Consider the following 24043-nt stretch of genomic DNA (forward strand, 5'->3'; position numbering starts at 1 on the left):
TCGGAACTTACTTACTCCAGCCCAAAGTATGTCTTGGCCTCCAACACGACTGCTCGCCACTGAGGGCCTACCTCGAACCACGTTCGACGTGTTGCCTCTCTTTTGCACTTGTAAATTCGTACGCAAGTGTGACATGGAGGCATCACGTCGAACGTTCGCGGTAGGCCCACTGATCTCGGTCCTATGCAGTTTCTCGCTTCCGCCCATTCGCTCTAGATGGATCGGAACTAGTTTGGTTTATCTTTGTAAAGTAAACAAGTCTGTGTTAAGAAGTTTATCACAATTTACAATCTGCGATGTGCCAGCACCAGAGATGTGCGAGGATGCGTAGCGAGGGATATGTTTGTTGTTGAAGAACCAATAGAATATTGTCCAGTATAGCTGCGCTGACTGAAGATAGGTCAATGAAGTGATTGTATTGGATCCTAACAAACATATCCTTCACTACGCAGCTTCGCACATTTCTCTTACCAAAGGCAAAACACCAAAAATCGACACATCAAGACAAATCCAAACTCAAAAACACAACGGCTTCCATTGTATTATTGCAGGGTTTCTATACCTACCTTCTGACTCTGCCAGATCAGAGACCCTACCGCGAAAAACGAATAATAGGACTACTCCAGACGGGGCCAATTTTTGCCCAATCTGATTAAATTGCCTGAACAAATCAGGTGAAGTGGACGCGAAAATGAAATTGGCTCGCCGATCTGACTTGATTCAAGAATACCAATTTTCAACAGAGTCATATGGGGTAGGTAACCGAGCACAGTGGGTAAGTGAGCGCATCGCGTTTATAACGAAGTGTGAGAGTTGCGACAAGTCACTACGCTGCACCACGATTTGATAAGAATATTATTGTGAAAATTCACAATAGCTGGTTCACTCGAATTTTTAGCATTTTGGAAAACTAGGTTACGTTTCAGTTTGTTATCTCATAAGTGTGAGACTATTTTTTTTATAGATTGAGTGCATATTTTTGCTAATTTTAAAATATTAAATTGGAAGTTATTACCTATAACCGATACAAAATGAATTGGTGGATGAACTAACATTTTGGCGTTCTGGGTAAACCGTGCGGGGTTAAGTGTGCGCATCCGCACATATCCTGTAGACGTAGTAAATGAAAAATATGTTAATTTTTTTCCCATTAAGTACTTAAGATATTGGTATTGGGTACTCTGGTCCGGGGTTAATATATATTTTTAGATATAGTACATATTTATTAAACTATAAATTGAGTAAACAATGCAACACATAACTATCTTATATTCGTAGCAAAATTAAAAGAATGAGGAAAAATCGGAATGCGCATACTTGACCCGTAATGCGGGTAAATGTGCGCAACCTTACGGGGTAAGAAGACGCCCTAAGGCGCAGTGTCGTAAGGAACCTTATACATATTACTTAGTTTGTTTTATAGACAACACTCACAACTCTTGCAGATTTTTGTACATTTTATCTTTTAAATAAATCATTTAAAAAAATAATTATACTTTATTCGCTTTTAAAGTACCTACATATCAGGCTCTCAAAGAGAAGGAGGCGGAGGACCGACATACATAGAAATCACTCCACCGACAAATCTTAATACTCTTAAATATATGATGAATTTGAAGAGAAATTTTTCATATATTTACTTTTTTATAAAATAATTCGAAATTCCTCCTTGCCTTGATTATTCATTGCCCTTGCCACCCCACCTTGACATAAACGTCATCTTTTTGACAACTCTTTAGTCGATCGATTACGGACGTGAAGGGCACATCACTAGCGTCTCTGAATCGTTCGTTGCGAAAAATAATCGTTGAAGCGTACTGTCCGTGACTGCGTTGACTATTTTATTCGCATATTCCGATTATTCTAATAGTTTAACTGTTATTTCTTAATCATAACTAATACGCAATCGTTAGTTAAATAAATGGCAGACAAAAAAGGTATTTATGCACTTTATTCATTACGAATCTTTTGTTATTTTCCTTTGCGTTGGCATATGTAACGCCATTGAGGCCTTGATTGAAATTAATGGTTCCTGCGTCTCGTAATCTATTGAAAACATGAATTTGTACATTGTAATAAAGTATTAATCGTTCTATTGTGAAGTATTTGCACTTCTGCTGCGGTAGATCGATATTTCACTAAATCCAAGATGGTCGACAGCTCGCACCGATTTACTTTTATGTGGAAACGAAGTAGGTATGGTCTAGATTTCGTTTAATTTTACCCTACATTGGTGTCAATCGGCTGTATCTTCCGTATAAGATGATATTATATCGGTAAAATATCTAAATATTGACAAATTATAGTATGACGAGGGCGTAGTACCTTTACTGCGACTAATAAATTTGCAAATTCCCCTAAATTTGAAGAATTCCTATGAAACTACGTCGAATATTACAAAACTGTTTCAAACGCTAAAGTAGTGGCAATTGCAGATATTTGTCTGCTATTCTATTAAAGTTTGATTATTTTACAGTTTTCTACAATCCATTGTTCTTACAAAGTTTTTTTACTATAACATTAAGTGTGTCTGATTTATGTTCAATATCTCATTATTTATGCGGCCTTGATGGTATTACAAATGCCACACTATGATTATAAGCTTATATTTAACGTAAGAGATTGAAATTTGGTTTGCAAAAACCTTTGTTTTACATATATTTTTTTAATTTTTGAAGGCTCAGGTTTGTCTTGTCCAGCCGACTTGGTAAGCGGTTATGAGCCTCCAATGCCTGAATAATCTAGGGGGTCACAATGGTTCAAAAATAACTAACATTTTTTCTATGTATCAATAATTAATTTTGATGATTATTTTTATTTGATGATTTAGCAAAACCTGTTCGCATTTGACACTAAGTTACTGTCGCTTGATTTATAGTCAAACATTTATTCAAACAAAATCAACATTTTGTGTTTATGTATTACAGTATAACTTAAAGTTGCACTTTTGGGTATGTTTAAGTTTAAGCTGATAAAGTTTCTTTAATAGTTACAATACCCAAACCTTGTCCAGTAAACATAGGTTTTGGACCTCTAAATTTGATCTGCGGGCTGTTTTCAGAACAGAACAAGTATTGTATTACAAATGTTATTTAAACTAGAAGTTTAAAATGCCGGTATGTTTCTGTGAAAGTACATTTCCCTGGAGATGATTATTATAAATATATTTTTATTTTTGGGAGACCCATACTAAATGTGTCTGTGTTTTACCTGAACACTTTTAGAAACACCTGGATATCCCTGTATGGGTTACAAACAGCCCTAAGAGTAGGTAAGGTTGGCAACACTCTTAAAACATCCTCTGGTGTTGTGGGTGCCCATGGGCGACAGTAATCGCTTACCATCAGCTCAAACATTTGTATTAGAAGACTTGTACATTCATGAAAAGCCCCAAGTCCAAGGCCTTAACTCAAAAACCATTGGTGACACCATTGCGACCCCCATTCTAAACCCATGTTGATACTTGACCCAGCGCTCCGGGACACTCGGCGCGGGCGCGGCCTCCGGACTGCCATGTAATGATCACTAGAAATTTTATTTCTTCCTTTTGACATATAGAAGACATATGATGTGCGTAACGAGTGGACGATCGTATGTGTTGATTGTAACCGCTGTGATGGGTTGATTGCTGCTGTATTTTATACAGGAGTATAAAAAAATAAAAATAGAAAATAGAAATATGTAGTTAATTCGTGGCAAAAATTAGATTCAAGCAAATGAAATTATACAGACAAAAAAAGAGGAACAAAAAACAAACTTACACATACAATTACAAAATTACATTACATGACATATTAGCCGTGAAATGGTTCCACAGGTCCAAGAGATGTTTATATAAGAATAAATTAGAATTATGCTTGAACAAGCAAAAAGCATCATACTGAACTATTTATTGGTAGATTTACAGCTTACTATGGCCATATTTATAAATAGTAAATACAGAATATTGAGAAATTAGAAGGTAAAATGGTAGAAGACAAAGAGGAAGACTCACAGGGAGAAATATTAGTGATTGGTTCGGTCAACACTGGCATCGGTAATAAGTTGCTGCTACTCACTCTAGAAAGTTGAAGAGAAAACTTTAGCATGATGATCGCCAGCATTAGATAGGTTATGGCGCCATAGAAGATTATTGATTCCATTATTTCTTTATTATGGTTTGAGTTAACACTTGCTGGCACACAAACGGAAATGATAGCAGATATGATTCATTTTTTAACCATCATATATGAAACCCTTAATATGAACTTGCAGGAATACCTACAGTACAAAGTTGGACACTTCTATTTTATGAATCTGTGGGCAGTGGAATTCGGAATGGCAATGATTATTTTTGCAAGTGGGTGGCGACCTCGGTCTATATCACAATCATGTCATAAGTGTCATGACGTGACTGTTCAAAAGTAATCATATAATGATATTAATGACATTAAATTCATTGACAAAGGAAAATTGGGCTGAAGTATTTTTAATATGTATTGATTGAGAAGTATTGTCGATTTTTACATTAAGACGAAAGGGGATAGCCGTTTGTCCACACAAACGTAATCCCCATTTCCCTCTCTGGATATTGATATTATGAAATGAAAACTATTTTTACATAATTTAATGTATATAAAGCATAGCTATGCTCCTGTTTCACTTTAAACAGATTTCATACAAATTTTAAAATCCTCCTAATTTAATAATTAAAAATCGAAATAAAAAACAAACATCCCCTACGTATAGCTGTAACATATAGTGTGAAAATGTGTCAAAATATTTTCAATAATGTGAATATCCGGAGAGGAAAATGAGGACTATATTTATATGAAAAGGCGATTTCGCACAGGCCATACACTTTCGTCTTAAAGGAAAAATGAAAAACTACCACTTGGGGCAAGATTCCAGCTTGCGACCTTCCATAAAACGCGATCGCTCTGAATCAACTGAGCTACCGAAGCTTACCGAAAGCGTGTTTATCTTTCAATTCCTTCCTTTTTGTTCTACACGCCTTGGTTTATTCGCCATAACAAATTTGGCTGTGGAAATATGACTGACTTGGTTGGTATTAAAACGTAAAAAAATAGTGACTAAGATTCCAGACGATTTTCTAAGAAAAAACAAATAGCATCCAAACTTGGGTTTTTTATTATGATCTTTTTATAGAATGATTTATGCCGATGACAACATCTGTCTCAGAGATTATTATTAGTGTAGGTATTTTATATAACAAGTTAGGTAATAAATAGAAATATTTACGAGTGTTTCGATACGATACAAATACTCTTCAGTACACCTCAATAGAGTAATATACCGTAAGAAAACAGCAACACAAGTAGAGGTAAACAATAGGCGGTCTTATCGCTAAAATGCGATGTCTTCCAGGTAATCTTTAGGTTGTGAAAATTGAAAAAAGGTGTTACAAGGGCAATGAAAGAAACCTATCAAAGAATACATAACAAACAATATTCCTTGCAAGTTAAAATAAAAAAAATGGTGTTTTGTGCATACTATGGGTAGCAATCAACCCACCACTTGTTTTCTTTGAAACCTCTTCAAGTGTTTGTGTATATTTGATGTAGTTATAAATAATAGACTAGTATAGAGTCGGACCAGGCTAACTGCGTGAAATTTGCAATGACAAAGTGTGGCAATGTCATCGTTAATGTCTAATTTTATGAACATATGACGTTGATAATGCCAGTGTTTCACTTTGTTCTGTTCATGTCGGTACAGTCCCGAACTTTAATTTTTGATTCATTTAGGGTTTACTTGGACATTTCATACAGTTAGTATTGACATCCAAATTAGCTTGAACCTTATACTCTGTATCTTTAGGTATTTAAAAAAGGTAAGTAAACAAAATCTACCCTCAAATGTCTCCTTGCTAGTTGAGGGTAGATGAAAACATTACATGATCAAATAATGTAAGTTTATGTGTTGTGTTCCTGCCGCTGAGTAAGGTTGCCAGAGCTCAATGAGGGGGGGGGCGGATGTAGGGTCGGCAACGCGCATGCAACTCCTCTGGAGTTGCAGGCGTACATAGGTTACGGAGACTGCTTACCATCAGGCGGGCCGTATGCTTGTTTGCCACCGGCGTAGTATAAAAAAAAATACCTAAAGATACAGAGTATAGATGGATCAACTATTAAAGTCGGTGACCATACAAAGTTAGCTTTGATGGACTTTATGTACTTTTTCTTTATTTTTTTTTCTCTTGGATGGACTAAGGACCGAGGTTAATTGGTTGGCTGTACAGTAGATGTTTTTGGCTTGAGATGTATGGTGTAACATAAAGGTCCTTCCAGATACATACATACACACTTGACCAGGGTATAGTTAACACTAAAACTGAAAAAATAAGTTGTGTATGAGAGTTATCCATTAGTTTATTGGAATAACAATAATGGATATATCTCGTTGTAATTTGTTAATAAATTCTGAGTGTTTTTTGCTATTATTTAATTTTCTTTATCAATACACATTTAGTTTCACAGCTTATTTTTTTCATTAATTTTTTACACTTTTTTTTAAAATAATTATTGCCCATTTTTTGTCATTAATTTAACAAATGGCCAATGATTGTTCGATTCTGTTGCTAGAATTTTTGCACCACTAATAGACAATAAGACAACGCGATATTTTTTCTTATATTATTATTTAAAAAAAAAGTGCTCTTGTCTTTTTGTCTGAACGATGTCCTTTTATATTTTATAACTGGTCATCTTTTCAAGTTTTGTTTTTTACTTAGTATTCATAAGCTAGTGATAGGTAATAACGTCGGAACAAATAATGCGGTGACGTCATGCTTTTCCAATATCTTGTTACAATGTAAAGCCGTCAAATTTCACATTATTTGTTTTGATTTTATGGAATCTCAAGGATAACTAATGCATAAATTAAAAATGGCTTCAAACTTTAATTTTTTTAAGTATTAGTCCTCTGAAATCAACACTATTTTACATTTATGCAGATATTAAAAACTAAAGAAGAGACACTTTTCAAATGGATTTTTGAACATTGACACGCCTTTTGCTATCTCTATTGTACACGCATAATTATATTGCTGTCACGCTCGCACAGTGATATTGACAACCGGCATCATGGGCGGGACAGCAATATAATTATGCGCGTGCAATAGAGATAGCAAAAGGCCGGTCAATGTACGTAATTTCACGTGGAAAGCGTCTTTAGGCGTAGGAATGCCTAGTTCAAATAGGGAGATTTGTCCTAAAACATCAATATTCTGATAATTATATATGACCAATTGACCATCGATGAATTTCTTTAAAATAAAAATGGCTTATCTCCATACTATTATTATTTAATCACTTAAACATTTTTGATGTTTGAGGTTAACATTGTCTTTTTGAGATTCCACGAATAAGCACAAAATTATATTTCAAAATTTTGTGTTAAAGTAAGATTGGACTTTACAATATATAAACATTTTCAAATAATGTAGGGTTCACATCTTTAATATAAGAATGTGTGTTTATACTAACAGCATATAAACAAAGCAGTTAAATGTATGTGATATGATATGTACTTAAAAACATAAATAGAAAAAGCTGACTTGTTTATATCCACATTTGTAACTATTTTAAAGTGAGGTGATGGTAAAATTGACACAAAAACTTATTTTATTACACTTTTGTGTCAGTTTCTAGTATATGTCAGATGAATTGTAACAATAACAACTTAAGAATGCGTCTTACTATAAGTAAGGTGCGTTCTTTGATATGACCGCTCCACGTCAAGTATTTATAGCTTTTTTGCCTTTAAACATACATTTTAATTATACACAAATACAATATTACATTTAAAACTAATACAAACGTATCTTTTAAAAAAAGTGGCAAAGAATAGAGGTGATTTTATAAATCGCTCATTTCTAAAAAGCTATCTCTAATACAAACAAACTTATTTACAATAACAAAGTACCTATTTTACCTATATGAAACTCGGACGTGAATTGATTTAGCAGTCATAAAATTGTTTTAGGAGATATAAATTTGAACTTTGAAGTTATACAGGAGGTGTCAAAATTCATTTTATCATCCAGATTTTGCTTGTAAGGTATACATAAAATGTTGGCTTGTAAATATTTTTTGTAAACACAATCACATATGGCCCGAATTCATGCCACAATAAAAAGTTAGACACTACGCCGGTCCCACGCAATAATCATGTTAATGTCTGATTATCAGACATTAACATGCGTTTGCGCACAAAGCGACTGACATCATAAAACAAGATTTGCATCGCACAACACCACACTTCGGGGCTGCATTCCAAGAATAGCAATGAGTTTAGCCTTATAAATACGATTTGGTACGTTTAATAATTGCGCGTTGTGCCTAGTGGAGCAAAATATATATAAATATCCGATGAGTTCGAAACATGTCGCAAATAGCGTCGAAAAGTTCATGTGCGTGTAACCGTGGTATCTAATAGGATAAGATCCTGTTAAAGTTTAAATAATTAATGGCTAAAGGCTGGATTAAATAAAAAGCTAAATGATTTTAATCAGTTGAAAGCTGTAGCGGTCATACAGTTGGTTGTCATTATCAGGAATGTCACAGTGTTAGTGTGTGTGAATAGGATAAGGGGATGCATGAACATTATAAATATACCTACACAATTGTACATAATCTTAAATTACGGAAAGTAGTCGCCCATTTACAAATGGGATGTCCTAAAAATGTTAATGGTAACTCTCCATTGGATTTTAGAGAAATAAAACGTCTAAATATAGGAAAAAATCCCACGGTTGTTTTTTCATTACTTAATTTGACAAGTTAATCTAGCTTAATTTTATTAATCTGTAACTTAAAGCAATAATATGCAATCGATAGATTAAAACACATTTTACAAAGTGAAAGTGTGAAATAATTCAATTTAACTTCCCCATAAAAACATGCCCTACCGTCGAATGGCATGAACATACGCATAATTTCCTTATATCCTGTAAGCACTTCAATTTGCATAAATATGAAGAGCCCGGCCTTGCATGACAAGCAGATGTCGATGTACAAATACTTTTTCTATAGTACGTGTTTAAAATGCGAGGCCGCTCTGGGCCCTTGTCGTTAAAATGCGGTACTTATCTCTTTTCGATAGACTTTAGTTTAAGTTTAAGACAAGACCTTTATTGGGGATAAACCTTTCACACCTGTGTGGTGGGCAAAAATCATGAGTACAAAACCTCTGTTGTGCTCTAAGCAGAAAAAAACGTTCTCGAAGAAAAAACCAAATGTGACTAAATACACAGACAAGACCTTAGTCTAAAATTAAGCTCTCGTATGCCGCGATTTTTTTTTCAAAAGCTTCCTACGCGATACGAGCGCTTAAAATCGTTAGAATTTTTTTAATAGTGTGATTAAAAAAGAAATAAGTATCCATTGGAAAATTACCTTGAAACTTGACATACTTCCGCCACCCACTTAGTAACGTGACAGATGTTTATGATCTCCATGCATTTTGTCTGTGGCGATGTAACTGCCACTGACTGCATGCTTAACCAAGCTTTAGAAGGACAGGGAAGAATGCCAGAGACCCACTTTTATCCCACCTAACATGACTTTTACACCTTTTTCTAGGATCCACTTTTTTTAGTCATAACAATGTCTTTTACAGGGTACCGGATTTAGGGTTTAGAGTCCTTTCTAATTCGTGTCTTTTCCCTGAAAGATATAAAGTTAAATTTGTCTCGCCGCATAATTAGACATTGTAATTAAGTGTTTTATATTACATAAATGCTGGTTATAATTGTCTTTTGTGGTGTAGCGTTCAATTTAACGTTCTATTCTTGCTTGCTGCGGTATTTAAAAGTTAAGCTTAATATTGAGATGTTTTAAGTATGTCATATGGTCGACCAACTAATGAAAGGGAATTTATAAGCAAGATACCGACTGCATATGTAGCTAAATATCAAAAATATCTAAACACAACTTTTGTGTAGATCATTAAGAACATTTCGCCCGCATAAACACTTTTGCTGCTACCTTAGCTACCTTTCATCATTTTTGTCACGTATGAAATATTTAAACGTAGTGGTAAGATAGATTTATGTTCCAAGGGGTATTACCAGGATTTTTGTGACGTAAAGGAATAATAAAATAATTTTGCTGTTTAGAGTTTTAGGCATGTTGGAATATGTTGCAGTGTATAAGCCTTGTGTTGAGTTTTTATTTAGTTTTATTATCGTTCTAGACATAGGTAGAAGCATGTTTTTCGTTTAGTAATCGTTCTGTTTCTCGCATGTCTTTGTCCTTCATTGCACCCATCATAAGTTTTTCGCTTTTTTCGCATCGCTTTTATAGTTCGAACAGCAAAATGTATGAGTAAATATTGATATTAATTTTTGAATAAGAAATCTTGGTACTATATTTCGATCATTAGCTACTTGGTTAGATATAAATATGTTTTTTCAAGGAATGTTCACGACATGTATTCACTTTCGGCCGTCATTTTAACGGTCGTTTTTACTCTGAAATTTAGATAAAAATATAAATATATTTAATATCATTTATCCAAAGTTCAGAGTTAATATTAAATAGAAATAATATAATATTGTCTTTTCTTAAAGGTTCTTTAATGTGTGATTGTTTTTTTTTTTTAATTTATGAACTTTTTTACCAAAATGATCACACTCGTTATTTCTGCACTCAGCTTGATTTAATCTTCTAATTGTACAGTCGCCATTAGATATATCGGAGCGGCAAAGGCGCTCAAAAATAGCTGAGCATGCACTTAACGTCTTGATATAACGCTTTGTTCAGATATTTGTGAACACCTCGGTCGCTCCAATATATTTGATGGCGACTGTACAAGAGTACATTCAGTTCGGTATGCTGTTCATAAAGAGTTTCTGAGATAACTTCGTTAAAAACCAGGCTTTTACTTCAAAATATCGCCTGATGCACCATTCATGCTTCCATCTCTGTTATAACTTATCGTATTCATCAAAGTTTCACGTAGTTTCTTCAGAAATGGTCTACCGAACGGCATGCCTATAGCCAGTGTGATCATTAGAGGAATGCGTTGTAAATAACTAAACGGTAGGCTTCAGCACCTCCAGTGTTGAGCTCAAACCAGTCTTCGGAACAGTTTATATAAATTGCACCGAAGTGTCACCTATGAGTTTTTTCAAACGTGCCCTACTTGGTTTGAAGAAAGTCATGGTTATATATATTATGTATTGCGTTGTATGGGCATCGCTTGTCGTTAACAATGACGTCAGTGACGCGCGAAATGGACGGAAATGACTATAAACCTTGAACTTGATAGTTGTTAATTATTGTTTGTCATTTGTTTCATAGTTGTATGTGTATTTACGTCCATTTTAAGGCCACGCTAAAAACAATCTGGACCATTTTTTTACTCTTGAATATTTACAGATTCCATTACTGCGTTTCTTTTTGGCTTGTTACGTCAAAATATACAATTATTCCAAATTTTGTGCACAATTTTAGCATGGCCACACAGGGACGTCAAGCGTGAATGCTCGGGCTTGGGTTTCGGCGCGCTTTGGCGCGAGAACTACCCGCAATCGCGACCGAGATGCCGAAAGGGGATCTTTCTTCTAGAGACCTGTACATGGACCTGACAACATATCTCAACGCGAATAACTTTCACCTTTTAAACCTTGAATTCTTGATATTGCATTGGGTTTTACCATGGCTCATTCCTTTTTGATTAACACATTCACCGCTGAGCTACTGTCGTAGCGCTACTTCGTAGCCAATAACATGGGTTTCCCGGTATGTAGCGAAAATGCTTCGTAGAGGCAAAACGACAACGTGTCGTGATTAGCGCTGAATGGGTTACAAGTGAGATTTGTTCGTGTCTTGTTGTCTAAAGGCTTCAAATGTACATCTGCATCACAATAATGCCTGATAACATGCGACTAAAACTTGCTTCTCAAAGACCATGAACTTACAACCTAATATTTTACATTTTAGTGCCTTCGGAGAATCATTAACATTTGATCTCTTGTTTCAATGTGACTTAAACCAAAACTGATTTCGAAGCAAGTTTCAATCGTGAGCTCTAGTAAGAAACGTCCCTAATCATTCTGCCAATTAACGTATCTAAATTTCAACAAAGGCAGTATGACAGGCGTCGGTAACCACATAACACGTATCTGGACAACAATTTACAAATTGCATTTGTCAATTTTGAGTTTTGCATACCCATTGGCCAACAAGGGGCGATTAAAATTGCATAATACGTTGATTGTCTCTTATAGCTCAGTCTTATCTAAGCCCTGAAAGCAAAGAAAGAAACAACGTGTTAAAGAAACGTAAAATACCGCTTTTACCTCCAAACTGAACGGTCATTACGAATTCGTCCGGTTGCCATTGGGTGTGCGAACAACTCCAGGATACGTGTTGGTGGGCGGTCGCGGTCGGGTGTCGTGACGGTCGCGTGACGGAGTCGTTGTTGCAGTGACGCCGCCGCTGGGCGCGTACCCGCAGCCACAGCCGCCGCAGGGGCCTTTCTTGCCGGCACCGCCGCAGCACGCCGCGCCGCAATATGGAGGTAAGGAGCGTGCGTAAACTGAAGTGATAAACGGGAGCTCCACGTTTACTGGTGCGAAGTGATTTGAAGCTTAAATTAGATTTAGACCTCACGATTGCATATCTTCCAACGCAAAGTTAGCGTGAGTGAACTGTTTGTTAGCAGCTTAAAGTACGCATAATTAACAAAAGAATTGTCCGCAGTGGCAGGAGGCTCTCCGTACGGCGTGACCTTCGGCGGGGCGGGTGCAGGCGCTGGCGGCGCCGTGTACGCCCCGCCCCCGTATGATCAGCTGCAACACCATCAGATACCAGCTCTGACTCAGCAGCTGCCGGTAACTATCATCATTGTTATAGAAATATGTATATCCGTGGGGCACAGAGCGATAAAACGTTTCGTTGGCTTCAACGGCGGGAAGTTCTACTCTCTTTTTCCAATTTGGATCTACTTACCTGTCTTGCTTACTGTTTCTTTTTATTTTCAGCTTGTTATTTTAGTAGGCTAGGGTTTTTTTAGGTCGCACTGCTGGGCATAGGCCTCTTTTTTATTCCGCCACCCATCACGGATTGGTTCTGGCGGAGGCATACACCAAACATCTCTCAAGTATGTACGATCGAGGAAATTATTTAGCAGTTTAAGGTTTACTTTACATTGGTCAGATCTTATTATAAGTATGTACAGCCAGTTCACTTGAACCGCAAATTGCTAAAGAATTAATTTCCTCAACTGTACATCGCTATCTATTTACAGAATTTACCCAAAATATGACTGTAAACCTAAATGTCCACGCAACGTGTCCATAATACTCAACCAAAATTATATTTACCGTTTTGATTTTGAATTATCAAGACACTTAACTACTAAAAATTTAAATGTCAACAGCACGAACTGATGTGTAATGTTTCGTTTTGACTGTTTTGCCATATCATATTAGTAACGTATAGTTATGCTTTTTTACATTTTCGAGCCCTAGTTATTACTTATTAGTATTAGTCTGGAATCGGCGTGACGTTATCGGATAAACCTACTTTCACGTAAGCTATTAGAAATTAGTTACACTTGGTAATTGGTCGTTACGTAACTTGCACGAGAATGGCGGATGAAATGTATGTCGTTTTTGTAATTTTCGTAACTTATTTAATTGGACTTGCAAGTTGCACAATACAGAAACGTAAAGTGGAGTTCAATAGACGTGGCGAATAATGTAAACAATCCAATTTTCCTTCATTACTTCGTAATCTCGCAACCTTTTAGGAAAATCCTAATTCTATTAAAAGTTTATACAATGAAATCTTTTGTTTATTAATATACATTTCTAGTTTAAATATATGGTAGTTATTAATATTTATGTGAAAACGACCTTCGTTAAAATTTTAAACCTGGAGTCCCCAATCCGCATTGAGCTAGCGTGGGGACCATAGCCCAAACCCTCTTGCGCTCGAGAGGAGGCCTGTGCCCAGCAGTGGGACGTATATAGGCTTACTTGTATTAAACCAAGATTTCGAAAATTGAACGAAAACGATTGCAGGGCCAGCTGCGTTAAGTTATGCACGTTTACCCTAATATATTTAATTTTTATGCATTAAAATTTTTGTGTCCAGTGACGAACTTTACGGGCGGCTGGATCTGTAAAGTCTGTGTTTTTTTTGTATTCTCGGCGTCGAAATATTACCTATCGTCTATTGATTGCATGGGCTAGTGTATCGTAAGGTCTCAAAGTTTTTTTGTTACAGCAAATGTATAGCCCGGCAGCGGCGATGTACGCAGCGGCAGCGGGCTACCCCGGCTACATCGGCTACCCGGTGCAATACTACCCGTACTACCCGATGCAACCCTCTATTCAGCCTCTGCGTCCGACTATCATGATCCCGGTAAGATAACTCACTACCCGACTACACCGATGTACGCAGCGGCAGCAGGCTACCCCGGCCATATCGCCTACCCAATGCAACTCTATCCAGTCTCTACGTCCCACTATTATGATCCCGGTAGAACATGTAAATAAAGTCATAAGCTTCTCAATGCCAGAAACTGGGTTCGAGCTGACGTCATAGTTTTCATCATAACATTCTATAACCCAGCCAAACAAAAAAAAATTGCCCGTGGAATTTGAATCTATGATGGAGGAATCAAAGTTGATTTTATTTTATTTCATAATTAAACTAAACAATACAAATGTAACCCTGTTCAATTAATAATTATTAAACTTAAGACGTAGAACCATAGATTTATAATTAGCCTAGATGCCTAGTGAAGCCATTTCGAGTACGACATTATGTCGCCCTCGTGTCATCGTATCCGAACGGCCCTCGCAGTACTCAAGGTCGAGTTGGTTTGTGTACACCTCCCGGTTATAAATTAAAAAATACAAGAAAGATGGTTGTTTGTGCGGTGAATGGGTGTCACAACACATCAGTGAATAAAAACAAACCGCCTGATATAACATTTCACGCGTAAGTATCCAGTTTAATGTGATATTTTTACGTAATTGTAAATACAAAAATCCAAATTATCGTCAGCCGCCATTACTTATAAATGTTGCCAGGTGATATGAATCTTTTTTCCTCTAAATGAGGCATGGCGATTACATTGATAAAATAAAATTAATATGCTTACTATACGTTCCTTGTATGACTATAGAAAATATTCTTTTTTAGTTTTTCATTCTTTTATTTCAAATTATGTTTTGTCTTTTATAAAATTACAGTTTAAATTCATATTTTTATTGTGTGTGATATTCGTTTTAGATAACCGACTGATCCGCTTCTGTATGCGAGATGGACGGAAAAAATTAGATTAAATAGGAACGATGCAATATGGAAACCGACTAAACATAGTCGAATATGCTCTCGCCATTTTGATGAGCAAGTAAAGTAAATTGTATTTGTGGAACACAGGTGTTACAGTTAAGGTCTGTAAAAACGAAACGCAACTGTCACTGTCGCACTTATATGGAAGACTGATAGAGAGACACAAATCGTTTCGTTGTCGAAGCAATAGCGATTGCAACCTTGGCTAGGCCGGCAGGTACAATTACTAGTACTGACGATAAATAGTTATTTGTTTTACAAGAGGGAAAGTTGTTGTTTAACCGCTCGTGCTAATTAGCAATATTATCGAGCTATATAGATAAAGATCCCAAAATTTCTAAAAATGGAATCTTGAGCGTTGCGAGGGTTTCAAGTTACAAGAGTTAAACAAATTTTGTCCCAAGTGAATCACAAAACTTTTCACCACACCAACCCGAAGAAAATATTAAATGTAAGATATCAAATAAAATCAAACCAAATCGAATCCAAATGATCGTCATTAAATATTTATCATTTAAAATCATTATTCCAAAGTCAATTCTACCAGCTATTATCTGTGCACATTTGTAAAATAAAATAAAAAAACGTTTTTTATTTAAACATTATTTTACAAAGTACAGAAATGCAAAGTCCTTAAAAGAAACCTTGAAAGCTTTTGCTATTAATTTAATATCTACATACACACTCCCAAATGATTGATAGCCAAGTATAAGGATGTGGTTAAACTCCATCTACTTTAAGGGGAATAAATGAACTCTGGCAACCCGTTTTTGTATATATGTGTGTGTCGCTGAGCGTAAGACACGAGCGTCGCACGCACACATCGATCGTGTTTCGGCTTCACTTTTGGCAGATTAGCCTTATGAGGACTAACTGTCTATGTGTGATAGGTCAGTGCGTAGAACCATAAGCCTTAGCAGGATAGGTCATAGCCACCTTTTTCTTTTATATCCTGTATAATACTGCGGAATACGAATTAAATACTAGACTTTCTTTGTAGTTTAACAGTGAAGTTACTTATATAATACCGAATACCGAATATTCGGCGGAGCCATCGGCCGAATAGCCGAATATACATTTACCTAAGTGGACTCGAACGCGCGCGTGCCTTCGATGTGCAAGTTGCAACTTGTTTCTCGCTGTAGGCAGTCTTTGATAGAAATTGCGCTCATTCTGCACGCAGTGCGTATTTAATTGCAGACATTACGATGCGATAGATTTCGTCGTGTGTAAAAAAATATTTTGTATTATTTTTCTCATGTTTTTGTACTATCTATGAATACAAAGGTAGTCTGAAAGATTTACTTATTGATTACTTGTAGTTTGTTACTTTTTTTTTATCTACGTGTTAACGTACTATTCGGTATTCGGCCGATAGTGAAATTGTGGCCGAATAGGCCGAATACTGAATAATGGCCGAATATGCGTTGCATCTCTTGCAAAAACCTCGGATGTCGTGTAGTGTTAAGTATCTCATCCTATAACTTTCTTTTTACAACTCTCGATTTTTAACTAACAGTTCGTGTAATCCACGGTGACGCGAAGATTTGTCAAAACTAACCTTTAATAACATGACACTACGAATCAAGGCACGTGTCTTCGTGAATGACTCGAGCGTGTTCTAAATTTAAACAAAACTGTTTCTGGGTTTTATGGTTCAGCTTCTTTAATCGATAACTCGGTCGATATAAAGCGTGACTCCCCGCAGGCGGTATAACGATTAGGGAAACTCATAAGTCGATAGTTCGGCCGATATACAGCATGCGGAATATACAACGCCTATAATATGCCGATATACAACGTGTGTAAAATTTCCTAGACCCCGCATGCGGGCCCTATCGACGAAAGTCCCCGAATGCGGGCCCGATGGCATGCTTTATGGAAACTTCCCCTACCCCGCATGCGGGCCCTATCGACCAATGAATCTAAGCCAATAGGAGGATTCCCAGCGACACGTTGTTTATAAACACGGAACAGTTACCTCAACCATTTTTATCTGTGTGTAATGAACGAATAACAAGAGGCCCACTAAGCAGTAGCTTTGTTGTAGCAGAACGGGTTCGAGGCGGGCGGGCGCTTCGAGGGGCTCGCGCAGACCCTGCTCCCGCCCGCGCCGCCCAACGTGCCGCCCTCGCCCGCCCACCTCGCCGCGCTGCAGCCGCACCAAGTGCTGTGAGTACAGTGCTGCCAGCAGTAGCCTGGGGGCTGGTTGCAGCAGGACGGGTCCGAGGGGCTGCTCCCGCCCGCGCCGCCCAACGTGCCGCCCTCGCCCGCCCACCTCGCCGCGCTGCAGCCGCACCAAGTGCTGTGAGTACAGTGCTGCCAGCAGTAGCCTGGGGGCTGGTTGCAGCAGGACGGGTCCGAGGGGCTGCTCCCGCCCGCGCCGCCCAACGTGCCGCCCTCGCCCGCCCACCTCGCCGCGCTGCAGCCGCACCAAGTGCTGTGAGTACAGTGCTGCCAGCAGTAGCCTGGGGGCTGGTTGCAGCAGGACGGGTCCGAGGGGCTGCTCCCGCCCGCGCCGCCCAACGTGCCGCCCGCGCCCGCCCACCGCGCCGCGCTGCAGCCGCACCAAGTGCGGTGAGTACAGTGCTGCCAGCAGTAGCCGGGGGGCTGGTTGCAGCAGGACGGGTCCGAGGGGCTGCTCCCGCCCGCGCCGCCCAACGTGCCGCCCTCGCCCGCCCACCTCGCCGCGCTGCAGCCGCACCAAGTGCTGTGAGTACAGTGCTGCCAGCAGTAGCCTGGGGGCTGGTTGCAGCAGGACGGGTCCGAGGGGCTGCTCCCGCCCGCGCCGCCCAACGTGCCGCCCTCGCCCGCCCACCTCGCCGCGCTGCAGCCGCACCAAGTGCTGTGAGTACAGTGCTGCCAGCAGTAGCCTGGGGGCTGGTTGCAGCAGGACGGGTCCGAGGGGCTGCTCCCGCCCGCGCCGCCCAACGTGCCGCCCTCGCCCGCCCACCTCGCCGCGCTGCAGCCGCACCAAGTGCTGTGAGTACAGTGCTGCCAGCAGTAGCCTGGGGGCTGGTTGCAGCAGGACGGGTCCGAGGGGCTGCTCCCGCCCGCGCCGCCCAACGTGCCGCCCTCGCCCGCCCACCTCGCCGCGCTGCAGCCGCACCAAGTGCTGTGAGTACAGTGCTGCCAGCAGTAGCCTGGGGGCTGGTTGCAGCAGGACGGGTCCGAGGGGCTGCTCCCGCCCGCGCCGCCCAACGTGCCGCCCTCGCCCGCCCACCTCGCCGCGCTGCAGCCGCACCAAGTGCTGTGAGTACAGTGCTGCCAGCAGTAGCCTGGGGGCTGGTTGCAGCAGGACGGGTCCGAGGGGCTGCTCCCGCCCGCGCCGCCCAACGTGCCGCCCTCGCCCGCCCACCTCGCCGCGCTGCAGCCGCACCAAGTGCTGTGAGTACAGTGCTGCCAGCAGTAGCCTGGGGGCTAGTTGCAGCAGGACAGGTCCGAGGGGCTGCTAATCTTGTCACCGACTCACGCAGCGATCATCGAAATTCCAAGTTACTTCTAGTTGATACACCAGCTTCTAATTTTGAACATAATGTATTTAGCCTATAGGCGAGTCCACACAGAGCGAGCGTACAGGGCACGTCTACACTAGCCGTTGTGTGCGCGAGGAAATTGCCTCGCGCGTATGCTCGCTCTGTGTGGATCCTTGTAACAAAAAACATTTGCTATTTTAATTCCTTTAGACACGTCAGTGTTTCATTTGAGTCTTTTTACAAGCTTGTTTAACCTGCAATGTTTTTATGTATGTATGTTTGTATGTTCGGGTGAAATCTTGCAAGCTAAATTAGGAACTAGTAATAAAACAACGCAACATAACTATACTGGACACACGCCAGATACAAATGAAAGAACACTGGGATTACGCCTATAGACATCTAGTGTCCATCAAGGCGTTCATTATGATCGAGTTTGTTAGAATCGTAAATATTAGTTGCCTGAAAGAAGGTACAGTCAGCAATAAAAGCTTACCAAGCAGACCAAAATATTGTAAGTTGGCAGCGATTTTGTAGAATTTCATAGAAGTTTGACGTTTTAACCCTTTGACGAGCAAAATTCGTTTTTACGGCAAAAATGACATTGACTGACTATAACAATGATTTTAAACCTCATTTCAAAATGACAGGGTTCCATTTTCCGTAATTTCTGATGTATCAGCGTAATTCGTCCCATTCGTTTTTCGTTCATTTCTTATGTCCGTCTCATTCTGTGTTCGTCACTCATTCTTTATTCGTCTCGATCGCTATATGTCCCTATCGTCTTAAGTCCAATTATGTAGCCTGTCTCTTTCTTAATAAGTCTTTTTCGTTTTTCGTCACGGTCTTCCTAGGACTATGTCTTTGTTTGTGTCTCTCGTTTTTGGTATCATTCGCACTTTATCTTTAGTCACTTTCGTTATTCGTCTCATTTTTTTTTTTTGTCTTTAGTGGTAACTCGTTCCGTTCTTTTTTGGGCACGTTCGCTAATCGTCCGGTACTACGTAGGTATATTAAGGACGCAGATTGTATAACTAGAGTCAGACCTCGTTAGCATTTCCAAGCAAATGAACTGTCTTCAGAATTCAGTGTTATTTTAAATGTCAAACTACTATGAAATTACATGAAATTATGACGATCACTCGGTCAATAAGATATAATTAAAAAAATAATTGAGATTGACGGAAAAAGATAGTTACAAATAGCGACCGAGACGCAAAACGAATGTAGCGAACTTAGAATTAGACTGAAAATGAATGAGACTAATCACGAATGTGACCAATAACGAATGCATGAAAAAAAATGAGACGAATAAGCGAATGAAACCAAAATCGAAAGGGAATAATTAAGAATGAGTCATAGGAAGACCGTGACGAAAAACGAAAAAGACTTATTAAGAAAGAGACAGGTTACATAATTGGACTTAAGACGATAGGGACGTATAGCGATCGAGACGAATAAAGAATGAGTGACGAACACAGAATGAGACGGACATAAGAAATGAACGAAAAACGAATGGGACGAATTACGCTGATACCATTTCTGATACTCGTCTGACCGTTAAGGGTTAAAATAACCCGTGCACCGGGTCTATCAAAATCGCTGCTAACTTATCTTGGTTTGCAAGGGCGTAGTCAGCCAGTGAACTAGGGGGGTGGGGGGGGGGGGCAAGTTAACATCGCCGGGGGCCTGGGGGGGGAGGGGGTCAGACGCCGGGAGAGCGGCATATATTGTATGTAAAATTTACGCTGTGTGTTGGCAGCAGCATTTACCTGCCTACGCCTTTGACTCTTTCGAAAATGATTTTTTTGACAAAATACTTTTTTCGATTCCAGGTGGCGTTAGTGTCCCCCGCAGCCGTCGACCGGTGAAGCCAATATATCAACAACACAGCTCCGTCTCACTCGTATACCGACACATCATCATCAATTCATCAGTTCAGCAACACTTAGAAAAAAGAACTGGTAACCTTGTCATTTTCACTGTCAGTTTGTATTGTATAGAAATCAATTGAAGACCTCTAATTTTAACAGTCGCCTAAAATGGGAGTCACCAGACTTTCACCCGAAGCAGGCCTTTGGTTCTCCGGCATTCTATACGCGGATCAAATTTAAGGCACAGACCCACGAGGGCCAAAATTTGAGCTTACAGGCCAAATTTGGCCGTGGGGCCTTTGCTTCCAGACCCTTGGTCTAAAACTTCACTATTTGTTTTAAATTTTATTAACATTATGAGTCTTAAAACGGATTTCTATAGTGGTATTCGTTTTTAAACTTAAAACGTTGTATTAAAACCATTCTTCAAAAAATTCCTCTTAAGAGGAAAATCAGTATTTTTCACTAGAAATTAGTAAAGTGTCGTATACGAGTGTATTTGACGAAAAGCAATTAAATGAGATATTTTCTTAAGCAAAGACCTCGAAGATATCAGTAAGAATAATTTAAATGTAAAGTCAGCCGCTAGAAATGAAACAACAAAGTAAAGGATCCGCAACGCGCATGTGACACTCCTTTAGTTGCAATCGTCCATAAGCTACTATGGCCGTTCACTATCGAACGGGATGTTTGATTGTTTGCCACCACAATGATAAGGTAACAACAATTTGTGTACAGTCAAGTCTGAAAACATCGACACTATCGAAGTGCCAAAAATATGTATACACGACCTTATGGCACATATATTAGGGTAGTGTTTACATATTTTTGGCACTTTGTCCGTCTCGATACTTTCAGGCGTGACCGCACAAGAAATATTACGCATTAAGCTATGTGAAGAACTTATAAGTAATGTGGCGTTTTCAAGCAAAAGGATAAGGTATTGTTGGTAGTACATTAAAGCCCTTTCGTCATAAATTCTCAATTCATAACATGCTGTCATGTGATTCCAACATTATGAAGTTATAAAAAATGAATTTTATTTCATGTGGCTGGCTTTACATGTATGTAACAATATTTAAAGATATATTTATATATTCGAAAGTCGGTCGGTCGGTCATCGTTATGACGTCCGTGACATTTGCCGGCGGTTGACATTTTGACAAGTTGTCAAAATTGACAGAATTTAAGTCAAAAATGTTTATTATTCAATTTCGATGATAATATAATGGTACCATCAAGCTGGTCTGATGGCGACCGAAGGTAATAAAAATGTTATAAAAAATCAACTTTATTGTCTCAATTACAGGCATAAAACTTGTAACTAATATGAAATTTTGGACAAGAAATAATAATATAATAATAATATTCTTTATTGTGCACAACGAAAACATGATTAAAACATCAATTAACATAAAATAACTAAGCAACAACAGGCGGTCTTATCGCTAAAAAGCTATCTCTTCCAGATAACTATATACAAATCAAATAACTATATACAAATCAAATAACTATATACAAATCAAATTTTAAATCACCAAATGAAATATTCTAAAGTTTTTCAATATCATCTCAAGGTCTTTATATTGTTGTGTAATTAATTTGCTCAGATCGGGTAAATTCGATTGTTAAAATTTTAATGTTCCTATAGCATATACAAGGTGCCCGTGAGCATTGCGAGACATTTTAACTAAGCAAAGCATTCCTGGTAATATTTAGAAACTAAAATGTCATATAAAATTTTCTGGATTAGGCCTAGTTTCAGAGATAATTAAATGTTTTTAGAAATCATTCTTTCGCCATAAGTCGGTACAAAACACATTTTTGACTGCGGTATTGCCACTTTGAGGTCTAGTCTGGACATACCTATTGATTGACATCGAAAAATTAAAAAAATGTATTCGAGAGGCTACCCCCAAATAAAAAAAAACCTTTTAGTTAATTTTAGATTATGTATTTATCAATAAAAGTTACGTTTTATGTACAGGAGTGTTCAAAAAAAGGGAAAAAAAAAACAAAAAAATTTTTTTTTGTCGATTTTCACAAAAAGTCATATAACATTTTTTGCTTCTGTTACCATCAGGAATGCACCGTTAAAATCTCTCGCAATGCTCGCGGACACCTTGTATACCTGCGTACATCCGCGAAAAAATACTACGGTATATGTGAAGTCCCCAGCCCGCTTTGGGTCAGCGTGGCTATAGCCAAGCCCTCTCGAATATGAGAAGGCCTGTGCCCAGCAGTGGGACACATATAGGCTGAATTATTATTTACCATAGGCCCGTTCACTATACATATGAAGAAAACTAAGAACCAAAACAAATTATTTTATACACCGTGGGCTGGTAAAACCCGACAGATTTTAACCACGCATTCCTGAGGTCATGAGGAACAAAAAAAAATATATAAGTTTTGGGAAAATTTGGGAAAATATTTTTTTTACACTAAATTTTTTTTTTTGTTTTTTCTTCATACGACACGTTATTTCTTCTTACATCTTGGCGAAAAGAAAACTAATTAGTTACAACGAATAACTAAAGTTTTTTTTTATTTACACAATAAATTGCGAGTTTCTTATAAATCTTTTATGTCTGCCAACAGGTATATCTCAAGTCACATAGTGGCAGCGTCGCAGCCAAAAATGCGTTATTCACTAAGTTATTACAGAAACAATTTCTTACAAAAATTGTCATTATCTCTAAAACAAGACCGATTTCAGGAAATTTTGTATCACATTTTAGTCTCTAAATGACTTCAAGAATACACCTTTAAAATCTGTCGGGTTTTATCAGCCCACGGTGTATGAGTATTATAAATACAAATTTTAAACACTATGAAATGTCACCCGCCAGCAGTCATGAACAGAATCCGGTTATATATTTGACTGTGATGCCTTTTGCTATGCCATAGTGTTTACTAAAACGTCAACGCACATGTGACACGCTCATACAAATAGGCCAGTAAATATGATACTGATTAATTTGAAAGTAAAAGCAATAAGTTTAAATGTCATTTTCTCTGGCAGACGATGGTTTTAACGAGAGATTGCTACATTTGTTGTTTCGAATTTGTTAAGACTAGAAACAGGTGAATATATTCCTACTATGATGAATATTTATGTCTTAGTCTATGGATCAAAATTGTGGCATTATCTATGAAAAGGGACCTTATTGTCGATGGCGCTTGCGCCGCACTGCGTCGCGCAGCGTTGTATTTGTATCGGAGCATCGTTTATAACGGCGGACGCGCCATCGACAATAAGGTACCGTTTCATAGATAACGTCAAAATTATTTTCGTTGTCTTGTTTCTGACCACTCTGTCACCCTTGTATCTATGTCTCAAATAAATAAAGTTGAGTGCTATTGTATGTCTTTC

At 38.5% G+C, this 24043-nt stretch overlaps 1 protein-coding gene across 3 annotated transcripts; it reads left to right on the plus strand.

Moving 5' to 3' along the window:
- The first annotated feature begins 1727 nt into the window (after positions 1-1727).
- Positions 1728-23949, plus strand: LOC133532104 (DAZ-associated protein 2-like). 3 transcript variants are annotated; one of them, XM_061870602.1, is made up of 6 exons: positions 1730-1937; positions 12436-12528; positions 12711-12841; positions 14241-14378; positions 17368-17489; positions 20629-23949. In XM_061870602.1, the coding sequence occupies exons 1-6, from the start codon at positions 1922-1924 to the stop codon at positions 20636-20638; spliced, it is 510 nt and encodes a 169-aa protein (XP_061726586.1). In that variant the 5' UTR covers positions 1730-1921; the 3' UTR covers positions 20639-23949. The 3 variants fall into 3 exon arrangements, with proteins under 3 accessions (XP_061726588.1, XP_061726586.1, XP_061726587.1); XM_061870603.1 differs by having other exon boundaries at positions 1732-1937; positions 17371-17489; XM_061870604.1 differs by lacking the exon at positions 20629-23949 and having other exon boundaries at positions 1728-1937; positions 17368-17847.
- Positions 23950-24043: the final 94 nt, after the last annotated feature.

The sequence above is a fragment of the Cydia pomonella genome, chromosome 26 (genome assembly GCF_033807575.1).
Source record: "Cydia pomonella isolate Wapato2018A chromosome 26, ilCydPomo1, whole genome shotgun sequence".
NCBI lineage: Eukaryota > Metazoa > Arthropoda > Insecta > Lepidoptera > Tortricidae > Cydia > Cydia pomonella.